This window comes from Enhydra lutris, unplaced genomic scaffold, assembly GCF_002288905.1.
Source record: "Enhydra lutris kenyoni isolate GAN:26980312 unplaced genomic scaffold, ASM228890v2 scaffoldscaffold12, whole genome shotgun sequence".
NCBI lineage: Eukaryota > Metazoa > Chordata > Mammalia > Carnivora > Mustelidae > Enhydra > Enhydra lutris.
The window spans coordinates 49,224,997-49,249,791 of NW_019154096.1; the positions used below are offsets into that span (position 1 = coordinate 49,224,997).

General features: G+C 46.0%; 2 protein-coding genes across 2 annotated transcripts in view; both read right to left on the reverse strand.

The window, feature by feature from the left end:
• LOC111145202 (tolloid like 2) overlaps positions 1–14,128 on the reverse strand; it is a 116,249-nt gene extending 102,121 nt beyond the window's left edge. The window contains exon 1 of the mRNA XM_022499930.1: positions 13,936–14,128. Coding sequence (XP_022355638.1) covers positions 13,936–14,128 — 193 coding nt within the window. The remainder of the gene's footprint in view (positions 1–13,935) is intronic.
• A 6,781-nt stretch (positions 14,129–20,909) lies between these two features.
• Positions 20,910–24,795, reverse strand: part of LOC111145090 (transmembrane 9 superfamily member 3) — a 67,873-nt gene continuing 63,987 nt past the window's right edge. The window contains exon 15 of the mRNA XM_022499721.1: positions 20,910–23,267. Coding sequence (XP_022355429.1) covers positions 23,200–23,267 — 68 coding nt within the window. The 3' untranslated portion in view covers positions 20,910–23,199. The remainder of the gene's footprint in view (positions 23,268–24,795) is intronic.

The following is a 24,795-nucleotide window of genomic DNA, read 5'->3' on the forward strand; positions in this document are numbered from 1 at the left end:
CCCTCATCACGGCCCTCCCGTCCATCCCAACACAGTGCTGCAGAGGGCCCAGCACGAATTGATAGAGCTGGAACCTATTTGCCATCTACACCCTGCGCTAGGCTGGCAACGTTCATAACCTATTATCTATTGGTTCCAGCTAAGGATTTTCTATTCAAAGTCACTTACAGCCTGAACTCAGCTGTCTGAGCGCACACAGCGGAAACACAGCCAGCCTTAGACGCCACAGGGCTCTCTGTGTTAAAGGTCGGTCAGGACCGAGGAGAGCACCACATAGAGAGGGCTGAGCTGGAAGCCTAGTTCCACCACAAGAGAACACCCAGCCCTGCCTTCTGCCTTGGTTGGCACCATCCTGTTTCACAGATGAGCCAACAGAGTCCGGCTGGTGCCTGGGCTGATGGCCACCTAGCTCGAGGCAGATATGGCCTCCTGCCTCTCCATCACACTGTGGCTGCCCCAGCGCATTGTGAGCCAGGCCACATCTGTGCTTTCCACGCAGGACTCACTTGGTTTAAGAAACACCTGCTCGCCTATTTCCCAGAAAGAAAGGATTATCCACTAGACTGGCAAGAGCAGGAAGGTTGGCCGTATTTGCAAGGTTATTTAAGTTTTATAGCTCAGAATAGGTTTCATCTCATGCACCAAGCCCCCTCAATTAGGCATGTTTCTTGGAGCACCGTGAGGTGACCTGGGCCCACAGAAAAGAGCACCATGGTCAATTAGCTATGTCTGCCTTTGGCATGGGGGAGAAGCGGCATCCCGGGTGCCACACATCGGCCATTTGGAACTGTATGTTTTAAAGATACTGCAAGCGCTTCCATCCATGTATAGGAATATGTGCAGCAAGTCCTGAGCTATGATTACAATTATTTATTTTATACCTCCTCTCCACCGTCTCTGCCCTGCCCAGGAAGGCCGATCCTGTGGACTGTATCCTCCACGGCCCACTGCTCTCTGGCTTCTATGGGCATTCAAACAGCAGGAGACCCCAGTAGATGAGACGGAAGAGGAGGGAGAGACACAAGCATGTCTTCCCTTCTCCCTCCCCCGGTTTCATGCCGTGTCTCCCACAGCAGGTGCGTCCCTCAGCCACTTCCCCTCCCGCTCCGTTCCAGCTCCTATAACACGGCCCTCTCCTCCCCATCCCTTCAGCCACAGGGGTGGCTTGCTGGCCTCTGGGTGCTTCCAGCTCTTCTTTGTTCCTTAACTCTGCCTCTGTAAGTAGTCTCTTCCTGAATCTCTTCCACTGAAACCTCTGGGGTAAACTCTGTTTCCCGCTGAGACCCTGGCTCGCCTTGTTCTAAGAAAAATCCTTCCATTATTTCCATAGCTAAACAGGAGGATGGCATTCAGATGGTAAGGGGATTGACTACTTTGGCCTAAGAGCACACTTTCACGGCTTCACTCCAGTGGAATATGACTGACTGAGATCTCATGCTCGCTGTGTTCCCAGCCAGAGCTCACGGGCCTCCACTCAGTGTTGGAGAGAGGGTGTAGTTTAGGTCCTAAGAGCCAGAAGCTTCTTGGGCTATAATTTTGCATCTTATGTGGCTGATTTCAGGACCAGGCATATCTCATAAGCCCTAAAATCTCCACTGTGGAATGATCCTTCATAGGGCCACAAGTTACCAGGGCAATTATGCCAGACTCATTCTGAAGACAAAGGCGCACTGGAGATCCTAAGTAATGCAGAGAGTGGGAAGATACGCAGGCCCAGAGTAAAGGAGACCTGGCATCCACCTCCAGGCCATAGCTGCCCACAGTGGTCCATGTGACCTTGGACAAGTTACTGTCCCCTGTCTCCAGGCCCTCAGGATTCTCACAGGAAATGTGAGAATCTTAGAATAAGTAATGTCAGCGGTTCCTTCTAGCTCTAACAGTCTACAGGGTTTTACTCTAAAATCTTACCTTGTATATCTGTTTAATGTTCAGTAATAGTAATGAGCTTATCATCACTGTGACTAAATTTTCTTCATAAAGGTCCAGCAAGTTTAGTCTACTATGGCAGGGATCGCTTGTGGTCCACCAAAACTTCTTCTCCTTTCTTCCATAATAACAGAATCTTTCCTTTTCAGTTCCAGGCCTTCTGGAAGGAAAATCTGCCTGACTCCCACGTACCTATCTGTGGCCATGTGACCATGAGATAGTAGAAGGTTACGTGGTGAACGCCATCTCCTGTGAACGTTCTTTTCATACATTCTTGGTCCCTCTTTCTTTTCCATGTCTCCCATGTCTAGGCTGTGTTTGTGATGGCTTGAGCTCTGGCTTCCATCTTGGGTCATGAGGACACGGGCCTCAAGCTTGGGAGAACGGAGGGGTGAGCTGTAAGGAGACTATATCCTGGAGGATTTCCTGGAGCAGAAGCTTACTGGTTGGCCTTGCATTTCAGAACCTCCAGACTCTGATGTGAGAAAGAAACGTCCAGCTTGTGTAAGCCATGTTCCAGCTACCAATATATTGTTTCTCAGCTCTAAATCGACCCTTTTTGGTCATGCTTAGTGATGCTGGAGCTGCACCCTCAAACTATTACTCCTCTGCCAGCTGGCACGACATCAGGCTTTATCCGTAGAGGGCACTAGAGGACTAGTGCCCAAGGAAGGGGTTTTTCTTCTTGGTTCCAGTGGTCTCATTTTTCTTGTTCCTCTGGAGTGGCTGCCAGCAACGTTCAGGAGAACCACGGGTGTGGTTCTTCCTTCAGAGTTTGGCCCACACTCCCATGGGCAACTCCCCACTCATCAGTCGTTGCCTATAGCACCTCAGTGAGCTTCTCCAACTTCTGGTGAGCCATCGTCACACCCTCTTCTATGAAGTTAGAAGTTTCTTCTGGGTGCGGAGGGCAGCCTCTCCCAGGTTTACCCCTTCCCTAGGGATTGCTCCCCGTGTCTGCTGGTTCTGTTTTCCTTCGAGTTCTCCAGTAGCCACTTCCCTTTCGCTAGTTTATAATCCTTTATATTAAATTTTTGAATAAATTCCTCAAATTACCGGTGTGATTTCAGTCTACCAACTGGACCCCGACAGACATAGCCAATTAATGTGAGTCCACTACTAGCAAACCCAAAATCTTAACTGATACACCCACGCAAATCACCATGAAATAAATGAATGATATGGTACAGAACAAACTTTCTGCTTTTTAAAAATCTTTTCTCCAAAAATTGTTCATGACAAATAAGACAGATAAAAGGTTGAAGTTCCTAAAATGTAACAGTTTCTACAGAATGTTAAAAAATGACCATCCAATTAGAAAAATGAGGAGGAACAAAAGCGTTCTGGAGAAAGCTCATAAATAAGAAATAAACTAGAGGAAATAAACAGCATAAACAGGAAATGCACATAGCAAAAGAAATATAAATGGTCAAAATAAGTTGTTAAAAGTTCAAAATCCTTTGTAAAGAACATATAATTACAATATAGAAGCAAATTGAAGAAATCACAAATTATTCTTCTCTTATCCAACCAGCAAAGATTTTTAAAACCAGACTACAGAATGCTAATCTTCACGGAAGTTGAAAGGAATGAAAAAATGTGCAGGGCAGTTTGAAAAGAAGAATCAGAAGCCCTAAAAGATTTCACACTTCTGCCTCAGCAATTCTACATGTAGGGATCTTTTCTAAAGAAATCCTGTTAAGGTACAGAAAAATCTAGCAACAATGACTCCAGCATCATTGTGTATAAGAGCAAAAGAGAAGATTGGGGGACATCTCTATGCCCAACAATAGGGGATTGATTAAACAAATCATGGAGCATCTATACAATAATGTACAGAGCAACTTAAATCAACGTCATAGGGCGCCTGGGTGGCTCAGTGGGTTAAGCCTCTGCCTTCGGCTCAGGTCATGATCCTGGAGTCCTGGGATTGAGTCCTGGGATCGAGTCCCGCATCGGGCTCTCTGCTCAGCGAGAAGCCTGCTTCCCCCTCTCTCTCTGCCTGCCTCTTTGCCTACTTGTGATTTCTCTCTCTCTGTCAAATACATAAATAAAATCTTTTAAAAAAATCAACATCACAGAAGTACATTTATTACACAAGCCACTTTACGATCATGGAAAGAGGGTCATGCTACTAAGTGAAAATGAAACACCAGCTGGCTCAGAGCGGTATGTACAGCATTTAAAGAAAAAACATAAACATGCATAAGACCTGTTTGGAAAAATATACAACCAACTGTTAAAAATTACTTCTAGACCGTGGAATTACTGGAAATTTTTAGTCTTGCTTGCCCTTTCTATTTTCTAATGTTCTCCAGTGGATGTGTATTAGCTGTGTAATTAAGAAAACTATTTTATGTTAAAAAGTAATCTCCCTTTCCTTCCCACCTCAAAGACAACCCAATGCTTACTGAACTCATTCATGTTTCAGCTCTGATCTTGAGATGCAGCTCAGCTTGGGACCTCCCTCACACACAGACCCACAATCTCCCTCCCATCTTCTCTTCCTTTCCATCCCTGAGGACGTAGCCCAAGTGTGGTGCTCATGTTCCCAGGCCTAGACCTCCTGGTGGTCCTCCTATTCCCTGTTTCTACAGATCCTAAACCTTATATGTCTTCATTATAATAGTCCTCTGCTCAAGAAATATCAATAGCTCCCCATTTCTTAAGGGACATGTTTCAAACGTCTTAGCTTGACATCCACTGTTCCAAGCTTCTTTCAGTTTTGTTTCTGCTACTCTGCAAAGGAAACCAGAAAAAAATCCCCCAGTTCAAGACACATCAAATGCACTCCTGCTACTTTACCTTGACTCAGTTCCATTAATGTGCACCCTAGCTTCTTCAAATCCCATCCATCCTTCTAGGCTAAGATTGGGGCTTACCACCCCTGCTTACCAGGAAGGCTTCCTTGATTTTCTTATGGTGATGGCTACCTTTTCCAAACCCCTCTGGTATCTCATTTGCTCAGGTTTTCATTTGGCAAATACCACTTGAGCCCCCACCTTGTGCCAGGCACTGTGCTGATGACTGGGAAACCAAAGGTTCTAATTTCTATGCCTTCTATGCCTTGGAGCTCATTGTCGCACATGGAGACAGACATCGAGTAAATAAATAATCACACCACTGGCTATATCCAGCAACGGACAGTGAAAGTGCCATGCAGGCAAACAAAGGTGATGAGAGATTAAATGGAGGAGTCCTGATCGAGATCAGGGCCCAGGAAGGCCTTGGAGCGTTGGGGTGGGGGGAAGCGATATGTAAGCTGAGGATCCTAAGCAGATCTGATTTTATAAACACGATCAAACGTGCATTTCAAGAGGCACACTCTGACTACAAAGAGGAAAAGTGATTGCAGGAAGCAAGTGGGGCAGCAGGGCGATGGGATCAGGCACTGCTGCAATTAGCCCAGCGGGGAGCCCCCCTTAGACCAAACGGTGGCAGTGGAGACGAAGGGAAGGGGACTGGAAGGACTTGGGTCAGACTGCACGAGAGGGGAAGGAAGAGACAGATATACGGGATGGTCCCAGGGTTTTTCTGGTTGCAGCACCTGGATGGACTCTGGTACCACGTGTTACCTCTCACCACAGAGCCAGCCCTCAGGAGCTGAGCTGACTCTGAGCCCAGGGTGAGAGGATAGCAAACCAGGGCCAGTTCAGGAAGGAGGAGAACTGACCCAGGAACATGAAAGAGTTGGGTGGAAGGTAGCCTGCTCCTGTGGGAAAGGCAGGAGCTCCTGGCTCAGGCAGGACTCACAGGGACTCAAAGCCAGTAACCCAGGTGGGAGGAAGGAGAGGAGGCTTGGTGCAAATTGCAGGATGAGCCTGGAGATAAGTGGACCAGCTTGCGGAACGGGCAAAGACTGGGGCTAAACGTCAACACTCAAGTGCTCGTGCGGGCGAGCTTGAGAATATTTATTGGTAATTGACAGAAGTGGTTAGAGGGTGGCGTGATCGTAGATAGGTCTGTAACCAATCAGCAGGAAAGCTCGGTTCCTGTTGCTATGTTTGCATCCAGGCAGAACTGTATTATGAGCAGGCTAAGAGGATACCATGAGAAACCTGCTTATATGCCTTGGGTTTATCTGTCATCCCCCCTCTGCTTCATGGATGAGAGCGAGAGAGCTATGGAGCAAGAAATTGTCACTTGCCTCATGCTATGGGTCCCAAGAGAACTCTCCGTAGCCCTGAAAGGGAGAGATAAGCATACACAGGCCGCAGAGAGATTGTCACTTAGAGAGAAAATCTTAAATGGGGAACAATAGCAGGAGTAATAGTAACCATAGCAAAGAGAAGAGCTAACAGTTAATAACTGCTTGCGAAACACTTGCGTTCACTGCCTCGTTTCATCCTCCAACACACCTATTTGATGGGTTTTCATATCATTCCCATTTTCCACATGAGGAAACGGGTCCAGAGAGGTAAGGAAACTTCGTCAAAAACACCCACATAGTGAGGACTGAGGCAGGTTTCATGTCACGGGCTGCCTGAGGCCAAAAGCAGTCTCTTAAACATGACTTTTCACTGATCTGCTCTGTCTCCCAGATGGCCACTCACCCACAGCCTCCTTGGGAAAGATCAGCCATCTAAGTCCTCTCCCTCCGGGGTGGAGAGAGAGACTGGACCCACCATCCTCAACCAACTGGATACCGGGCACTGCTCTGGGACTTCAGGGAAAGGGATGGAGGAAGAGAGAGGGGACAGATGCCATTCAACACTTTGTACCATTCTCCCCGATGCTTTGGGACTAAGAGTACTTTGAAGGCCAAAACTGTCTCATCCTTGTTGGAGTCCTAGCCAAGGATAGAGAAAAAGATAGGGAGGAGGTGATGGGCTATGGTGCTCTGGGAGCAAGTTCACCAACGTGACCTTCAGACTGGGCAGCACAGAGGTGCTTGTTGACCATGTGGAGGGATCCAGGTGAAGGGAAGTGGCTCCAGGTCTGGAGAGGCCATGTGCTTAGGGAAGACAACAGAGGCTGGAAGTCCTTGCCTCACCACGTAAGAGTTCAGCGTCCCATGCATGCCCCAGCCTAGCCTCCCCCCTGTGTGACCCCTGGACCACATCTCCCATGGCCCACAGATCGTAAGAGGCCAGACCATCTCCCGTGAGTGCTCAGATCATCTCTTGGCTATCTGAGAGACCAGTGGACAGAGGAGAAGGAAAATAGCTTTAAAAACCATCAGGTATGGCCCAAAGCTTTAAGGCAGTGCTGTAACTACTGTGAAGGTTAATATCGTAGCTCTCCTTCTGAAAATCATGGGGAGGGGTAAGAAGGTAAACGTCTGGGGATCAGTGAAGTTACATCCTCTGTTCAGATTGTGTAACTACGTGTCCACAGCAGAAGGACTGTGCTACCATCAAAGGTGATGCGGGCTCAAATCCTGCTCGCACCTCAGCGATTTGCAACTTGGAGGAATGAATGCTTTTACTTATTTATTTATTTATTTATTTATTAAAGTTTCTATCTCATTATTTGAGAGAGAGAGAGAGAGCATGAGCCGGGGAGCGGGGGGAGATGGGGTGGAGCAGAGCGGAGGGGAAGCAGACTCCCTGCTGAGCAAGGAGTCCATGGGGCTTGATCCCAGGACCCTGGGATCATGACCCGAGCCAAAGGCAGATGGTTACCAACTGAGCCACCCGGGTTCCCTGAGGAATGACTGCTCTTAGAAAGAGGAGTGGCTGGGGGTAGGAGGGAGCTGTTGGCTGAATGGAGGCTCTGGCCCAACACCAGTCACATATCTCCAAATAGTCAGGGGCTGGCTTCCCAGTGGGGCTTACACACCTGACTGGCTTGCAGGGCACGGAACCACCCCTCCACCCCTGCCTCAGCATAATACCAAGGAAACCAGCAACATTCATGGCAGACCTGTTTTCACACCAAGGTGTTTAGATACAGAGGAGTGATTAGCATCCGCTTCGTCAGGAAACACCAAGCTCTGGAAACACCATCGGGCTTCTGTTGTTCAGTTACTTGGTTTCCTGCCACTTGGAAACCTTGTTGAGTTTCTGTGGGTTGATAGTAATAAAAACAATAATATTTTACTGAATATTTACCGCGTTCCAGGCACTATTCTAAGGCTTTATCTGTATTAATTCGTGTAATCTTCATAATAACCCTACACGGTAGATATTAGTATCCACATTTTATAGTCGAGGAAACAGATTCAGAGGTCTGAAGCAAGTTGTTTGGGGTCCCACAGCCACAAAGTGGTAGAGCCAGGATCTGAAGGCAGGCGCTCTGTCTCTCGAGCCTGCACACTTAGCCCCCAGGTCTCTCACAGCATGGAAGGCGGTGCTGTTCCGGGACTCAACTTAATCCACGCACTTTTTGAGCACGACAGGTTCTTCCAAAGCCACAGGATTATTGCAAGATCTCACATTTATTGAGGGATTCCATTTGCTCCCAAGCTTGGGTGCAGACCCAGCAGGCTGGGGAGGAGCCTGCCCAGGCTGGTTCGTGGCTGGACAGTCCCAGAGAAGCCGTGAGAAGCGGAAGGTCCCAAACTGACCACGGGTGGTGCTGCTGAATGGGAAAACCTGCTGGCCTGCCCACACCCTGCTTCTATCAATCAGCAGCATCTTCTTGCTGAGGAGGCCATGCCCAGCCCTGAGCTTGGTGGGTGCCCTGCAGACCCAGGGTTGCTGTGGATGCCTCTGTGGTTCAGCTCCTGCCCTCCTCTCTGTCTCACTGGACAGAGGATTAAAGGATTTGCTGCCAACATACGTGCCACTCCAAAAGGAGGTTGTGGGACACTGGTCACTGCAGGACTGGCAAAGAGAAGGAAGAGAACAATGGGCTCCGCTGATGTCTGAGTCAGGGTTCCATGTTAGATGATATTATGGAGGACTTTGTGTTCAAAACCTGAGCTCCGTCTACAAAGACAACGCCGGAAGTCACAGGACCATCAACATCAGGCAGAAGGTCTGGACATGAAGCTCAGTTTCCCCATGGGCAAAATGGGAACTGCCACAGCTGCCTGTTTACTCCTGGGCTGGGTAAAGATCTGTGGGGTGGCGTTCCTGCTATCACTCAGCTCTTGGATCATGCTCATCCCAAAGGGGCCAACGTGTTGTTCCCCTTCCAGGCCTCTCCTCCCCCAGACGCTGCCTGCCCCCATGTGAGTCTTGACCGCTGCTGGGACCGCTGGATTCTGTTGGGCATCTGCAGACCACACTGGCTCTGCTTGCTTGAGTTGCTGTGTCTCTGTATGACACTTACTCAGGGGCCAAGACCCTGCATCTCCTCCCCAACCCAGCCTTGGCCCATCCACCTTCACCTATGTTTTTTGGTCTTTAGTGAGCTCTAACTCACACACCATAACATTCATCCTTCAAGTACCTGGGAGACACTGTTTGCCAATAATTTTCAGGTCTGAATTTAAGAATCTCTAACATGAACTCAATTGTTCCTCTATTACAAGAATTCGAGTTCCTCTACAGTGTGTCAACAAGGAGCTCAGGAAGGAGTTGTTGAGCACTTGCTTGGTGCTCTAATGATGGATACGTCGGTCACTGAGCACATTCCCGAGGCCGAAGCTGTGCAAAGCACTTGACAAACATGGAATCATTTAACCCTTTCAGCAAACCCTGAATGGGGAACGTTAACCGTTCTTTCCAAGTGAGGAAATGGAGGCTCAGAGAGGCTAAGTAACTTATTCCAGGTCACAAAGCCCTGCACAGGCAGCAGATTTTGAATCTAGGTCCATCAGGTGTCAAAGCCTGTGTTCTTAACCGCCTCAGGCCCTGCCCAAGTGCACTTCAGGGGTGACAGATTAGAAAGAGAGATGAGCCAGATGCCACTCCTGCCTGGAGAAGTGGGAAAATAAACGTCCATTTCCATACAGCCCTGAAATATTTCGACTCCGTCAGATCAGCACCTGCCTATCAGTAAGGACACCAGAACAAGCAGGAATGAAAATAAAGTTGTAAATACCGGCTCCCCTTCCCTGAGCCAGATGTGACTGAACAAGGCTCCAGATGATTCCAGCCGCAAGCTGTCAGGTCACCCCCTATCCTGACCGCCGCCCCAATCACCACCACCTGCAAACCTTCCCAGCAGAGGCTCAGACACTGCAGAGCAGAGACAAAAAAAATGGTCGTCATTCTATACCACTGAGCATGGGTGGTTTTTCACACAGGCATCCAAAGACCAGGGAGCAAACAGTGAAGGACAGCAGCCTTTGGAGAAATGCACCAGCCCCCTATTGTACGGGCAAGAAATTCTACGAGACTTTCTGAAAGCTTTGCAGAGGTTCTGGTGGGTGCAAAACTCCACCAATAAAAGCAGCTACTTTAATTCACTTCCTTCGTTGGACTTCCTCCTTCCCTGTTCTACTCTTCCCGCTTCTTGGGATCACCTCTCAAACCATCGACACGCAAGTCCTTGTCTGAGGAATCCGGCTACTACTCACCACAGGCAAGTGGTTTATTCCCACTCCCATTCTGCAGATGAGAAGACTGGAGAGGTGAAGTGATTTGCTCAAGGCCACACAGGGAGTAAAAAGGATAAGGACCCAGGCCTTCTGGTCCTGAACCCAGCTAAAGAATTGTGGGTGATGGGGCACCTGGGTGGCTCAGTGGTTAAAGCCTCTGCCTTCGGCTCAGGTTATGATCTCAGGGTCCTGGGATCGAGTCCCGCATCGGGCTCTCTGCTCAGCAGGGAGCCTGCCTCCTCCTCCTCCTCTCTCTCTCTGCCTGCCTCTCTGCCTACTTGTGATCTGTCTGTCAAATAAATTAAAAAAAAAAAATCTTTAAAAAAAAAAAGAATTGTGGGTGAGAGCAAACAGGCAGGAGAAGCTCTTAAAAGCTTTGCAAAGACTGCTTTCAGAGACATGGCACTTGGGAGGATGTCTTATAATTCACTGTCATTTGAAGCCTTGGCCGCACTTACAGTATCAGATGAAAAACAAAACGGCAGAGCTGCAAACTGCCAGGCAGAGACCGTGCCCAGAAAGACCAGTGTACCTCACCAGCCCCAGGCCAGGAGGGCTGCACACATTCACTCCCACTCCACCAGCATCTGATTTGAAAAGCATCTCTTTTTACAGCATGAAGTAGATTGCTTATTAGTAAATTTGAATGTTCTAGTTTAAAACTTGCTTCAAAGGTCCACTTGAAGGTGTTCTTTCAAGTTTCTAGAAAACCTGTTTGTAAAGAACCTACATATATAGCAGGCACTGTTTTAAGCACTCTAATCTATCAGGAATCATCCTCATTTATAAACAAGGACACTAAAGCACAGAGAACTGAAGTGTCTCGCCGAAGGCCACACAGAATGTAAACAGCAGAGGAAATTATAAAAATCGCAAACAGTAAAATGGTAAAAAAAAAAAAAAAAAGTTTTAAAAATGGTAAAAGTGGTGAAATAGTAAATAGTAAAACTGTAAATGGTGAAACACTTACCAGTCTGGTCAGCCTCTGAGAGGCTGAGCTGGAAGCAAAGGTCATAGAACCACAGAACACTAAGTAGGAAGGAGCCAGGCGCATACATTCAAATGCCCGCAGGGTGTGAAGCGGGCACAGGACAAGACAGCTGATGGATGTGGACCAGGAGAACCAGCTCCCTCGGCCTGTCGGTTTACAACCCTAACAAGTCTAACCACTTATCCTGCAGATGAGCAACGGAGACCCAGAGAGGAGGCGATCTGTCCGAGGTAACACAGCTCCACGAGGCCAGGACCAGATCCAAGTCTCTCCTCCCTGAACTGTGTCTGCAGCATAACGCACTGGCCCCCACTCAAGAAAGGGCAGGTGGGAGGTGTTTTAGATTCAGAGTCCTAAAGCCCTCCTTCTTGGCAGAGGAGCCAGAAGTTAGGACTTGACTTCCATAGGATGACAGGCTGCCCTGAACATTTGGTTTAAATGTGGAACCAGGAAATGCAGTGTTCCCCCTGAGCCGTGAGGCATGTCCTTCCACTGAGATCTCAGTGCCCTGGTGAACTGCTTTTTGTCCTTCTAGAAGGCTTTTCCTAGCTCAGGGAATTCCCAGAAGCATGGACAGACTGAGAGGTGACCTTTTCCCCAGGTCTCCCTTGCCATCGCCCTCTGCTGGCCATTCTTAGAATGAGCACAGCTGGAGGAGAGGCCCCAGCAGCAGGAAGGTCAAGGATGGCCAAGGAACATGCCTGGAGAGGGCCGAAATCAAGCTCCCAAGATCCTCTACTCCCCAGCCCAGCCCGCCCATTGCATCCTGTGGGTGAAGAGTCACAGCACACACATGCCCTGGTTATCTAGCATTTTCTACAAAATTATTGGACAAAAAGGAGGCTTCAAGAGGCAAACCTGCCATCCGGTTATTCCACAAGGTTGAGCCTGGGAGCCGGGAGGGCTCTCTCAGACAGCCCTATGTCTATTTCACCTGGATTTTCAGCACCCCACATACCAGAGGCCTCGGTCCATCTCTCAACAGACTGATGGCTTGGCAAGTCCAGGCCCCAGCTGCCCACATGGCTGCCCAGAGGCCCCAGCACACAACTGGTAGAGTCCAGGATCTGAAAGTTTCATCGTATGGTTGATTCAACCCCTTTAGCCCCATCCCTGTTTTCACAGCCTCGGTGTCTGTCTTTTCCCGGCAAGGCCACCCACCATTCCAACAGTGCTCCAGAGATCTCTCCCTGGTCATGGGCTGGGTCCCATGACGAATTGAGATACCTCAGTTGGGACATGCTACCTGCTGACGTTCTCTCAAATGACCCAGGAACCAATATTCCTGCCCCCCCCCCCCCCCCCCCCCCCCCAGAAGCCCCACCAGGTACAGCAATAGGTGTGTATTCTGGAAGACTATTCCTGCAGGGTAAGACCAGGCCCCTCAAGCCTGGCTTGAACTTCAACCTTCACAAGATTCTCAGGTCTCACAGCCTCTGGGTCCTCCTGCCTCCTCGTGACCTGGTGTTCCCCAGACTTCGGCCAATTCTGATCTGTCCGACCCCCAACTTTGCCCATAGCCGCTACAGGAAAGACCCAGATCATTATAGGACCATCTATCTCATCAATTCATTCGCAGAGAATTTTCCCATACATCATGAAACTTCCCATAATTACTGTCCCCAATTTAGAGATGAGGGAACTGAGGCTAGCAGAGGTCTCCAGAGAGTGAAGAAGTGGGGGCACCGGCCACGGCGCTCCCCCAGACCCGGCCGGCCACAGCACGGGGAGAGGGGGGAGGCCGCGCTCTCCGCTCGGTCTGTTCATCTCTGCGGGCCGCCGGCCCCCGGCTAGGAGGGGTGAGGCGGGCCTCCCAGCCCATCCTCGCCTGGGTCCGGGCCGGAGCTCGCCGGACTCGTGAGCTCCGCGGAACCTGCGACCCGGCCCCGGCGGCGCTGCTGCACGGAGCGCGCGGGCACGGAGGCCACGCCCCTCGGGACACCCGAGCCGGCTGGTGGCTCCGAGAAGGGAGCCGCGGCGCCCGGGCCGAATGTGCGCCAGAAAGACCCGCACGTCCCGGCGCCGCTTCCTGAGGGATTAGAGCACCTGCCGGCTTCCATCTCCGCGACCCCCAGGCCGGGACCGCGCTGAGGGGGCTATCGGGAACTTTGCGGCAACTCGCGCCACTCGCATTCTCCCTCAGCTACCACCTTCCCTGTGCCCGCCGCGCAGCTTTTCGGGTTTTGTTCTTCTCTTCCCAAGAGCAGGCGCGAGATCTCGGGAAACTTTGCGCACAACTTGCAAACGCCGGGAGCCCCGAGCCAGGGCTCCCTCCGAGCCCGGGAGCGGCGCGCCCTGCCCCGCGCCTCCGGCGGCCGCTCGAGCGGAGCACCTGGCTGTCAGGCGGCCCGGGCGCCCACCCTCCTCCGCCTGGGGAACGCTCCCGAGGCTGCCACCCGGGGCGCGCCGCAGGCCCGCGGCCGGGACGTCCCAGCCGGAGTGGCATTGTCTTCCCGGGGAGCCGGGGAACCTCGGGGGAGGGAGGGAGACCCGCCCCACAGACGGCAGCGCAGGCTTGCCCACCACTCATTTGCATTTCAAAGGCAAACTTCTGCCCGACTTCCCCGGCGGCGGCGGCGGCACCTACCGGCTTTGCACGGGTCGTGGTAATGCTCCAGCTGCTGCTCCGCGCCCTCCTCGCCTTCCAGCGCCGAATAGTCCGGGGCGGCGTCCAAGAGCTCCGCGAGCCCCTCGGCGCCGCGGGGTAGCGGCGCTAGCAGCAGCAGGAGGAGAGGCGGCAACAGTGGCACCGGGACCTCGAGAGCAGTCGCCCGGGGCATGGTTGAGAGGGGCCGACGGATTCCGAGGGAGCTGCGGGTCCGGGAAGCTCCTCTCGGGTCAGGGACCGCGCGCTAGGGGCAGGTCGGTGGCGGCGCGGCGATTACGCACGGCTGCCGCGCATGGCTCGGGCGCGGGGCGAGCAGAGCGCGGCGCGGCGGTCCGCGTCGGGGCGCCCAGGAAGCCGCGGCTCGGAGCTACTTGCCCGGCGGCCGAGGCTGCAGCGGCTGCGACTGTGGCGGTGGTGGCGGTGGTTGGAGCAGTGGCCGCTCCGCCCCTCTCCACCCGGGCTGGACCACACAGCCCTCGCCAGGGGCCCCGGGCAGCCAATCACTCGGGCGCCCGAGGCGAGGCCCCTCCTCTTCCCGGCACCTCCGCAACTTCGGAGGAAGGGGAGCGAGGTGAAGATGCTCCCGGCAAGGACCGGGGGCCCGCAGGGCTCCCACCGAGTCGAGGGCGCCCTTCTCCGGGCGCCTCCTCTGCCTCCGGCCCCCGGGAACGCTGCTCCTGAAGATCAAGGCTGAAGATCAAGGACTTCCCGCCTTGTTTTGTCGGCATGGCTCACTTTACAACTCCCTGATGCACACGTGGGCGAAGGCAGGCGGCAGCGGTTGTGGCTCCGAGCTCAGCACCAGGAGCGCGGTGTGAGCGGCCCGCGTCGTTACCAACTGGCTCTGTGCTTTCGGACAATCGTTTCTCCGTAGGAATGAAGTTATTAATCTTCTCGCTGGTAGCTTTCAGCTCAGAAAAAATAAAAGATTACGATTCTCTCAGCTTTCTCAATATCCCTCGTCTAGCCATAAAGGACGCTTGTGCCAGCACCCACCTCACCCAACCTAGAGGCTGGTGATACGAGTGCCTTAGGGGAAGAATTATTTAAAATGACAGATTTCCCCTCTTGGTGACCCTGTCCTTCAACAAAACTGTTTTAAGATGCTTCATTCAGGGGCGCCTGGGTGGCTCAGTGGGTTAAGCCGCTGCCTTCGGCTCGGGTCATGATCTCAGGGTCCTGGGATCGAGTCCCGCATCGGGCTCTCTGCTCAGCGGGGAGCCTGCTTCCCCCACCCCCTCTCTCTGCCTGCCTCTCTGTCTACTTGTGATCTCTCTCTGTCAAATAAATAAATAAAATCTTAAAAAAAAAAAAAAAGATGCTTCATTCAGGCAAAAAGATTGACAAATGAACAGCTATATGTGCTATTTGTGTTAAATTACAGACATGTTTTTATTAAATAAGCTACTCACCAGTAACTTGATGGAATAAAAATGACCAATTTCTGAAGTCTGGTTATTTTTTGCCAATTAAAAACATATGCCCAAATAATTTAGAAGAATAATCAAGAGATATTTGAAACCCACTCCCACGTTGTACCTTAAATGTAAAAATTGTCAGAACTGAGCCATTTTGACTTATAGACATAAAAAGTTCTATTACCGTGAGGCATTTCAAAGACCTTTTTATGCAAGCAAAATTACCCTAATCAAGAAGTAAAACACATCAATGTGTAGAGATTTTTCAGCATCCCACCCAGTAGAATCTTTTTTCCTTTAAACTGCAAGCAAAAAATGAACTCAACTTGCTTTTAGGTTTCCACATGACTTCACGGCCGCTAATGACAAACTAGAGTTGGGCTTTATATACAAGACTCTAATTTCTTGGATTATGGTAATGTCCTATCTATTAACTAGGATAACAAGTCCTTCAAACCAGTAAAGGTTTAAAACAACTACTGGAAGGTCGCGTCGGGGTATTTTGTCTTCACCCTCAGAAAGAAATTCAAGTTGACCCTGTTTCATCATCAAATGGGCACATACAGAATGGAGCCAGATTGGGCAAGAAGATCTGATTTGGAACTCCTAAGTAGGAGAAAGAAGTCTGGGGGGAGTGGATGCCACCAAATGGCAGGGAAGAGGCCAAGTGGCCATTAAACAGGCAATAGGTGTGGGAAGGGGTTGAATGGCATTTCTGCCTGAATGCTGGAAGGAGTCAAACCCAACGCCATCGTTCCCTGCACTGAACCCAGTGAAGGTCACCACCTGTCAGTAGGCAAGTCCACAAAGTCAACATCTAAAAAGCCTAACAAACTTCTGTGACACTTCCAGGTCTCCAGATGGCACTAGGTAAACAGCCAACTGGCTTCCTCATTAGCAGGGAATTCCTCTAGAAAGTAGGACATTATAGGAGACCTCCTGTATAAGCCCTGAGTTCGTGAGCCTTTGTTGCCTCTAATCCCCACCTGGTGAGGAGCTGCCAGGTCTTCTCACCAACAGTCTTTGTCCAAATATTTTGAAGACAGTGGTGCTCCTGAATGAGCAAGCTGCACAGTTTTATGTCAGAAGCCTTGTTTTCATGCTACTTTGGCTCTCCATCAACAAATAGCAACAAACATTTGGATTATAGTATTGAGAGGTTAGGTAGGAACAACTGAAAAGGGATGGCTAATCATTTTTATCGGTTCTACAATTACTGATTTCACACACTACTTTTATATTGAACCCTAATCTTGACCCATATAATTTTTAAAATATGTATTTTTAAATTTAAATCCCATGGGAATACTAGAGGTAGATTTAGAGTAAAAGGCTTTACGCTCTAAAGCGGCTCAGCATAGTCCCATTACATCCATAATTATTCATAATTTTTGTGGTTTCCTCCCCCACAGCTCATGGGCCTGTGGAAAAACTGCCAAGTGGATACAAGCTTCCCCCCACCCCTCCCGTTTGGTCAGATGTCTATCCACCTATTTCCATATACCCAGAGCAGCCCGGTTCTCTTGCAGCAGCTCTCAAACCCCTGCGCAACCCCTAAGTTTTATCCCCAGCTACTCCACACAGGCCACTTTCTCCTCATTTTGCCATTCCAGACCACTACACATCATCACATTTCCTCCAGGGTAGGGAGAAGAACCTCTAGAATAAAGCAGGCACTCTTATCTGCTGGCTCATTCCTTTGTTTACGTTACCACTGAGAAGGCACTTTGAGTTCCTTAGAGAAGGTTATTAAAAATATTTGTTATAATCTTTGAACAGCTGTTCAAAACCCTTTGTAGCTCTTCTCCAAAACCTTTGTCAGAGCTCCTCCAACACACTGCACCTCACTATCAACTGTCAGGCCTTCCTTCCACACTTCCAGTCTTGGCTCCTTCCACCTCTGTCCACTCTACACTCTTGTTGCATTAAACACCTTGCCATCACCCTAACAGAGCCTTGCTGCTTCACACCTCCATGTTTCTGCCGGGTACAACTTGATAACCACACAGCCCGCATCCTCATGCCAACACCTACCATAACCCTCAAACTGACCACACTTATGACACTTACCGATGTATGTATGTCCTACTCCACTCACCTATAACCAGCTCCCAACTTGGAACCAAGTTCCAATATGGAACCTTCCATATTTCACTCTCTAGACTCTCCCTTCCCATCAATGACCTTCAAGGTTAAGTACCATAATCTTAGCAGCTTAGACTGAGCCACTAAGAATAATCATGACATTGGCCAGTTAAAATGACTTACATCCAACTTCTCCATACAACCATTTCCTCCACTTTGTAAATTTGAAATTTTATCGCCTTAAACATGCAAAGTTTTGAAAATGATTTAAATACATTTGTAGACCATATTAGCACTGACTCCACGCTCCTACTGGAGGCACATTCCTCCCTGTTCTAACGTTAAACTGTAGATTAACAGTTTAAGGAAACAGTTCTCACTTTGAAATCCAAAAGCTGGCTATATAACAGAGTCCCTCAGACTCTTAATTTTCCATCCACACAGAAACTGTCCATTAGAGATCAAAAGTAATCCACGTTTGTACTAAGTGAAACTGTTTGGCCAACAGGAATTGTCAAGTATTTGTATTGACCGAGGCAGCTAATAAAATCAGGGGAGAACTGAGAAGGTTGACAAGGACTGAAATAACTAGTTAAAGCAGATGAAAAAGAGAAGTACCAAGAGACTTGGGGAAATTACTGATTTTGATGTAGCACAATAAAAATAACCCCTTCTGGGGGCACCCAGGTGGCTCAGTTGGTTAAGCGGCTGCCTTCAGCTCGGGTCATGATTCCAGGGTCCTGGGATTGAGCCCCACAAACCTCAGCAGAAAGCCTGCTTCTCTCTCTCCCCCTCTCCCTGATGCTCTGCTTACTTGTGCTCTCTGTCAAATAAATAAAATATTAAAAAACAACAACAACAACAAAAACCCCTTCTGTTGGTATAGAACACTAATTTTCAATGCCATCTTTCCCTATATTATCTGCTCCACAGGCTAGAGTTGTGGTATCTGCATTTCACAGTGAGAGTGGTCAAGAGGACCCTAATCTCATCTTGATTCTCTCCGGCCTAAAATAATATACTCTTTGGCTGCTCTAACTTCTTTCCTAGAATATGTAGTAGTCTACCCTATCAGCTTCACAGAAGGGTTGTGAGGGAACATGGGTGGCACTACTTTGACTAGACAATGTAGGATCAATCATAACAACAGGCCTGGGGATAGAGGGGTTTGAGTGTAGGAGTCAGAGCTTGTACACAGAAGTCAAAAGAATGATAATAGAAGAGAAAAATATTCTTGTAAAGACAAACATTATACACTGTACCATTCTTTCAACTTTCTGTATATTTCTTTTTTTCCAAAATAAGCAGTTGGGTGAAAAATCGAATCTTAATTTTTAAATCCTTCATTTCAGGGGTCAGCAAACTGTAGCGCATTGGCTGTTACTGTTATTGTTCGACAGTCAATCTGTACATCCAATAGCAGCCATGTTCGCTGGTTTATGTCCTATCTACTTCTGCCACTGTGCTACAGTGTTAGAGCAGTTGCATCTGGCCCTCAATGCCTCAAATATTTCCTACCTGCCCTTCACAGCAAAAGTTTGCAGGTTTCTGTTTAACTGTGAAATGCTATCAGTAATCACTTCATATGCATACCAGTAATAATGGGTGATTCCTTAGGCCTGGTTCACTTGTTTCAAAAAGGAAAGAAATAAAGCATCCAAGGAAAGTACATTTAACTTTTTATTATTTTAAAAATCCAACTTCAGTTAGATTAACAGTCTAGATTAGAACCTCAAATGTATTTGATACAGTATATACTGGATATCTATTACTAAAAAGCCAGTTGGAATATGACCTACACAAACCAAAGGTGGGTACAAAATGGAAGTAATCATCAATCAGTAACAGTTTCCTTCCCACTGGTAACGACTGCCCATGCTCTGTGGGGATTTATAGGTTCAAATATGACACAGACGAAAAGCCCACATGGGACTGCTTTTCTGCATATACTCTCCTGTCCTTCAAAACAGAATTCCATGTTTTTTCCTTGCCTGAAGATCTTACTTCAAACATTTGTAACTTTCAAATGCCCTAAACTGAGGAACTGGGGTAAACACATAAAATACTGCCTTGTCCGTCAATTATCTGCACGCCTAGTTCACCCTCACAACAGTTTGTTTCCATCTCCTGATACAGTAAAATAAAAACTTAAATTTTTACTTTTGTCTTTGCACAATTCCGCCTACAGCTCCAATAAGAATGTCAACTCAGACGGCATTCAGAAAATGCTCCTAAGAGAGAACTGGAATTACTCCTCATACTGAATTTAAACCTTAAAAAATTTCTGCAGCTTTATGTTCACTTTCTCATCTACCCCACCTCTAAATGTAGTCTATTTCTGTAGACACTTCCAAACAATCTTTATAAATTTTCACTGCTCTGATCTCTTTAACATCTTGATTGCGAAAATACAGCTTCATAGCCATGGAATTTTTATGAAGACATTAAACATTAATGAGTACTTGCATTTTCATACGTCACTGCTCCTATTTATTACATGTTCCAATGAATCAATAGACTGAAGCACTAAGACATGCTGAAACCTAAACTTAAAACCCGGATGGAACTGCAGTGTATAGATTGCAAATAGGCTTTTCTTTCCCAGAATTTATATACAGAAGCCCTTCAGTATGCAGCTTTTCCTGAACAAATTACATTAATACATTTCTTTTCTTTTTTACATTTGTAAAAATTCAAGGAAATTACTTAAGGGAATATTATTTGCAAGACATTTGGCAGAAGGTGGTTTGTAAACATTTAGGAAACACAAGCTTTAACAAACTGAATACAATTTGTGGGTAAATCCTAAATAAACTGGATTTTGGAAAAACTAGAATTTGCAGCAACCACCCTTATAAAGAGATTTGTCCACTGTCAATGAAAAACACCCAATCATACCATTCATTAGGTTCAGATATCAGCACAGTATAATGAATTCTAAAAGGATGGGGCTTGATTCGTGGTCAAACTTAGTACAAATTAGGAGCCCAACATGATATACCAAAGAATGCTTTACCATAGTTCCAGCCATTCCATTTCCACTTTATCCTATCCTTGAACTAGGATAGATGAATAATGATGCCAGTTAGTACTGTAACTAAATTTTAAGAGAAGCATGCTTACAGATACAAGGAGAAAGTTTATCATTAATTTTTGGTAGTGTTCAAAGCATCAGTTGATAAGCTGAGCAAGTAATGTTAACAAATGGAAGACAGACACACAGCATTAAAGGAGTGGAAGAACCTCACCCTTTAACTAACTTAAATATTTTATTTTACTACTCTATAACCCAGAGCTAGGGAGCTAGGGATTAGGTCTTCTTCAAGACACACACATGGCCAGCCCCTCCATGAAGGCATAAATCAATATATATTTTCTAAAGCACTTTCAAGGCAATTTATATTCATTTTAATGACACAACATATTTGGAAATTAGAAAACTTTTGTTCACTGAGGATTCCAAAGGACTTGAAATAGAACTCAATTTAGTAAAAGGAATTGGTATATCCGAAAGCACCTGAAGCACTCGTTTTTTAAAACCCTTACCTTACCTGCAAGATTCATGAGAAACAGATTTCATTTTACTAAGACAAAAGTTTGCTGCCCAACTGATACTCCATTAGATAGACTATATGTTGTAATTACTTTACATGTAGTTAAAAAGTTACATTACCTAAGCCACTAAATACTGACATTCAGTTTCTTGTAAGATCTTAAAGGCAGGTGAGAAGGAAGAGAAAATGGAAGAGCCAGCAGACTGCATTTAATACAACATTTTGGCTTGAAGAAGGATTTACCTACAGCTTCTGATCAAACTCCTGTTTGTTCATGTCAGCCATACTTAAGTGGTAAGAAATCAAGCTTTTCACTCTTTATAGTCCTTATATACCCCATTATAGGACACAGAGTCAATTTATAGAAACATATTTTTGTAATGAAAACAGCTTATTTAACTATAAATGGCATGAGTTTCACATTAAAGTTTAAATACAGCGGTTTTGAGTCTTTCTAAAAATACCAATATACAGTATTGTTTTAGGTGGTCATTTGCATAGCAAACTATTAAACTAGAAACTCAATGGTTCTAGGAAAACTTCACATTATGGATAGCTCCAGAAAGATGTATTCAAAACTAAATCACTTCTCTTAGAAAACTGTAACCTTTATTTGCTCATCCAATAGCAAGCTAACCACTTTTACCCCATCCCCACTTGACACGGTCCACCAACCTGAACAGATTTTGTGCCACAATGTAATTCGAAAGGCTTATCATTTACTTTGTGACTCTACTGGATAATCTAGATGTAAGCAAGCCTGGAGATTCTAAGGTGTGGGTCTTCTGTATTAGAAAAACATAGTTTACAGTATATTTAAAAAATTGCATTCAGTAATAGTGCCTTTTGAAAAGATACCTTCAAATTGCAAACACATCTATTTTCACAAAACAATTTGGTCAGGAAAGTTTATTTTAACATTCTAAAGCAGTAATGCTTTAGATGTTACTTAAGTGCCCCAGACAGGATTAACAAAATTAAATGTTTCTAAATTACAAATTTAGCTCCTGTAGGAGACTCAGAAAAGAAACAGAAGAAAACAATCCCCCTCCCAAAGAAGTATGACACACACATTTTGAAGAAACCCCAATGTTTCATGCAGTGGTAGGCAAGATGTAAAAAGCCACCCAAATTCACACATTTCTACACCAATCATCATCAGAAAAAAGTACTCCGTAGTCAATCTGTACATCCAAATGCATTTGAGAATCTACACCTACGTTACATTATTTAATGTTATATACATTTATTACCCACCCCCTTGTTTTTAATAATTTCTTATGTAAAACCTTCATTCAAACCCAAAAAAGATGTAAGACTAACTTGGGGGAAGGAAAAAGATAATCACTTTAGACATTCAGTTAAAATGTAGTTTATCTAAATCTCAAAATGTTTAATAAAAACAAATATCTTCTCCATTTAACACTTTGCTTTCTAACTGTACAGTAAATTGCATTGTAGAGAGTACATCTCTATCTTCAGACTGTATCTTCTTTGGATGGAATTAAGATGGAACTGAATAGTTTTAAGATAAATAAATGGGAAGTTGGTCCAACCAAGATGACAGCAGATATATTACATGCAGGATTTTAATATTTTTTAATTCTCTCTTTTTTTAAAAAAGGATGCAGTTGGATTGGGGGGAAAAAAAAAACAGGTCAAAAAGAACCCAGATTCAATATATAAAAATGTCCCACAATAGGCTGACGATGGCAGTAAAAATAAGAGAAAAGAGTAATCTTTCTGGAACATCATTTTTCAATAACGTAGAAACACTAAGTGCCAGGAAGATTCTATTCATGTAATTTTAGCATCCAAGTTTCCCTCTATTTATTTTATTGGAACAAATGCTTTAAATAAACTATTTGTCCTCTTCACTGAAGAGAGCTGGTCTATTTCATCTTTAATAAGCTAGTTTTTGGGAAGATTAGCCATGTAACTGTAGTAATGCCTACTGCATAAAATCCAAGCATTTGCTGTGAACAGTTGGAGAAAGCAGTCATTAAGAACCTAGGATCAATGGAAATAGATGTTACTTTAAGCCATCCACGAAAGAGAGACCCACAGAGTACCCAGTGTGAAAGCCCAAATCTCTTCTTGCGCCTTTTTTTTTTTTTTTTTTTGCTGTGCAAGTTCCACCCCTATGAAAGAGAAATTGATCCGAAGTTCCAGGTTTTCTTGGGTCTCTAGTCAATTTTCACATTAGTATAGATTTTTCGGACAAAGGCACTTGTTCCCATGTAACCAATTGCTCCTGCAAAGATAAAATAAAATGTTTTGAAACTAATACATATAAGGCAATATCCATCATTTACAAATACTAAATGCTCTCTGCTCTGGAAAGTTACTCTTTTTTCAAGATAACATCTTTTATGTGAGTGTTTGCTCTAAACTTGCTACACTGTATCATTTGTTTTGCAAACCACCTATTACTGTCATATACCAAGTTAGACCTGATGTGATATTTTTAGAATTAGGTATCAGTTACTGTATGTATAATAACTATACGAATTAAAATACATCACTTACAAAGCAAGAGTAATTTGATAATGACAAAAAATCTGTTAAATGAAAAAACATGTATTTTAAAAATTTGAGCATAAATTACTCTAGGTCATTTAAACCATTTTAACATGTTCCCCAAATCATATGATACCTAATGGAAGTAAGATGTGATGGGATTCTCTCAGAAAAGGACTGAGAACCATGGTGCAATGGCATTTGAAGCTCTAAAGAGACATTTTCTGGCAGAATTTTTATCTTTAAATTGTAGAAGCTCTGTGGTTGGTAAAAAGGAAGACATATTTAAGGAAATGGATGAGAGAGACAGCTCAGTACGTCAGGAGTTGTGAAATGTTTTGAATAATTAGCCTCAAATGAGGCTCAGAACACCAGAAAGTGAGGAATTTGTCTGTTTTGTTAAATTAGGTATTTACTTTTTATACCCTAGAGAGTACTTGGCACACGATAAGGTACTCAATAAATACTTGCTGAGTGTATTAATGAACTGGATAGCTCTTCACTGCAAATTATACTAAGGAATCCTCAGAACAAGATAGTCAATCAAGTCAAAGAGAAGATTCTCCATTGGATTTAGAAATTTACTATCCGAGCCTAAAAGTAAATCTTCCATAAGTTAATAATGATACACACACACACACACCCCTAATTAGTCACCTTTTGAACTAACTTCTATTCACCCAACTGGTGTATACAAGGAAAGAAAGAAGTCTACTCTGCCTTTCCTATATATGAACTGTACCTCAAGGTACCAAATAGTTGATGAAAAAAAGTTTATCCTTATAGAAGCACTCCAGAAATATAAAAGGAACAACAGAATTTGAATATTATAACCACCAAAGCATTATCTGAATGAGGCAATAATTAACAATGGCTGCTAACTTCACAGAGGGAATCAGTAACTCCTGATAAGTTTACAAACCCCTATTAAGTACTGTTGGACAAGTATTCCTGAGTATGATTAGGCTTATAGCTCTAACCACCCCTTTACAGGAAATATGGGGAGAAACACATGGAGAAACATTAAATGACACCTCAGGAAAATTCAGTGTGGGAAACTCTACAGAAATTAAAACAAACAAACAAAAACTCAAATTTCTTACAGAAATTGTAAGGGAAAAGAGAGGAAACATCAGTAGACTAAAAGAGTCCTAAGAAACATTTTAACCAGGGGGCTGTGTGGCTCAGCTGGTTAAGCGTCCGACTCTTGATAAGGATCAAGCCCCATGTTGGGCTCCACATGGGCATGGAGCCTACTCTAA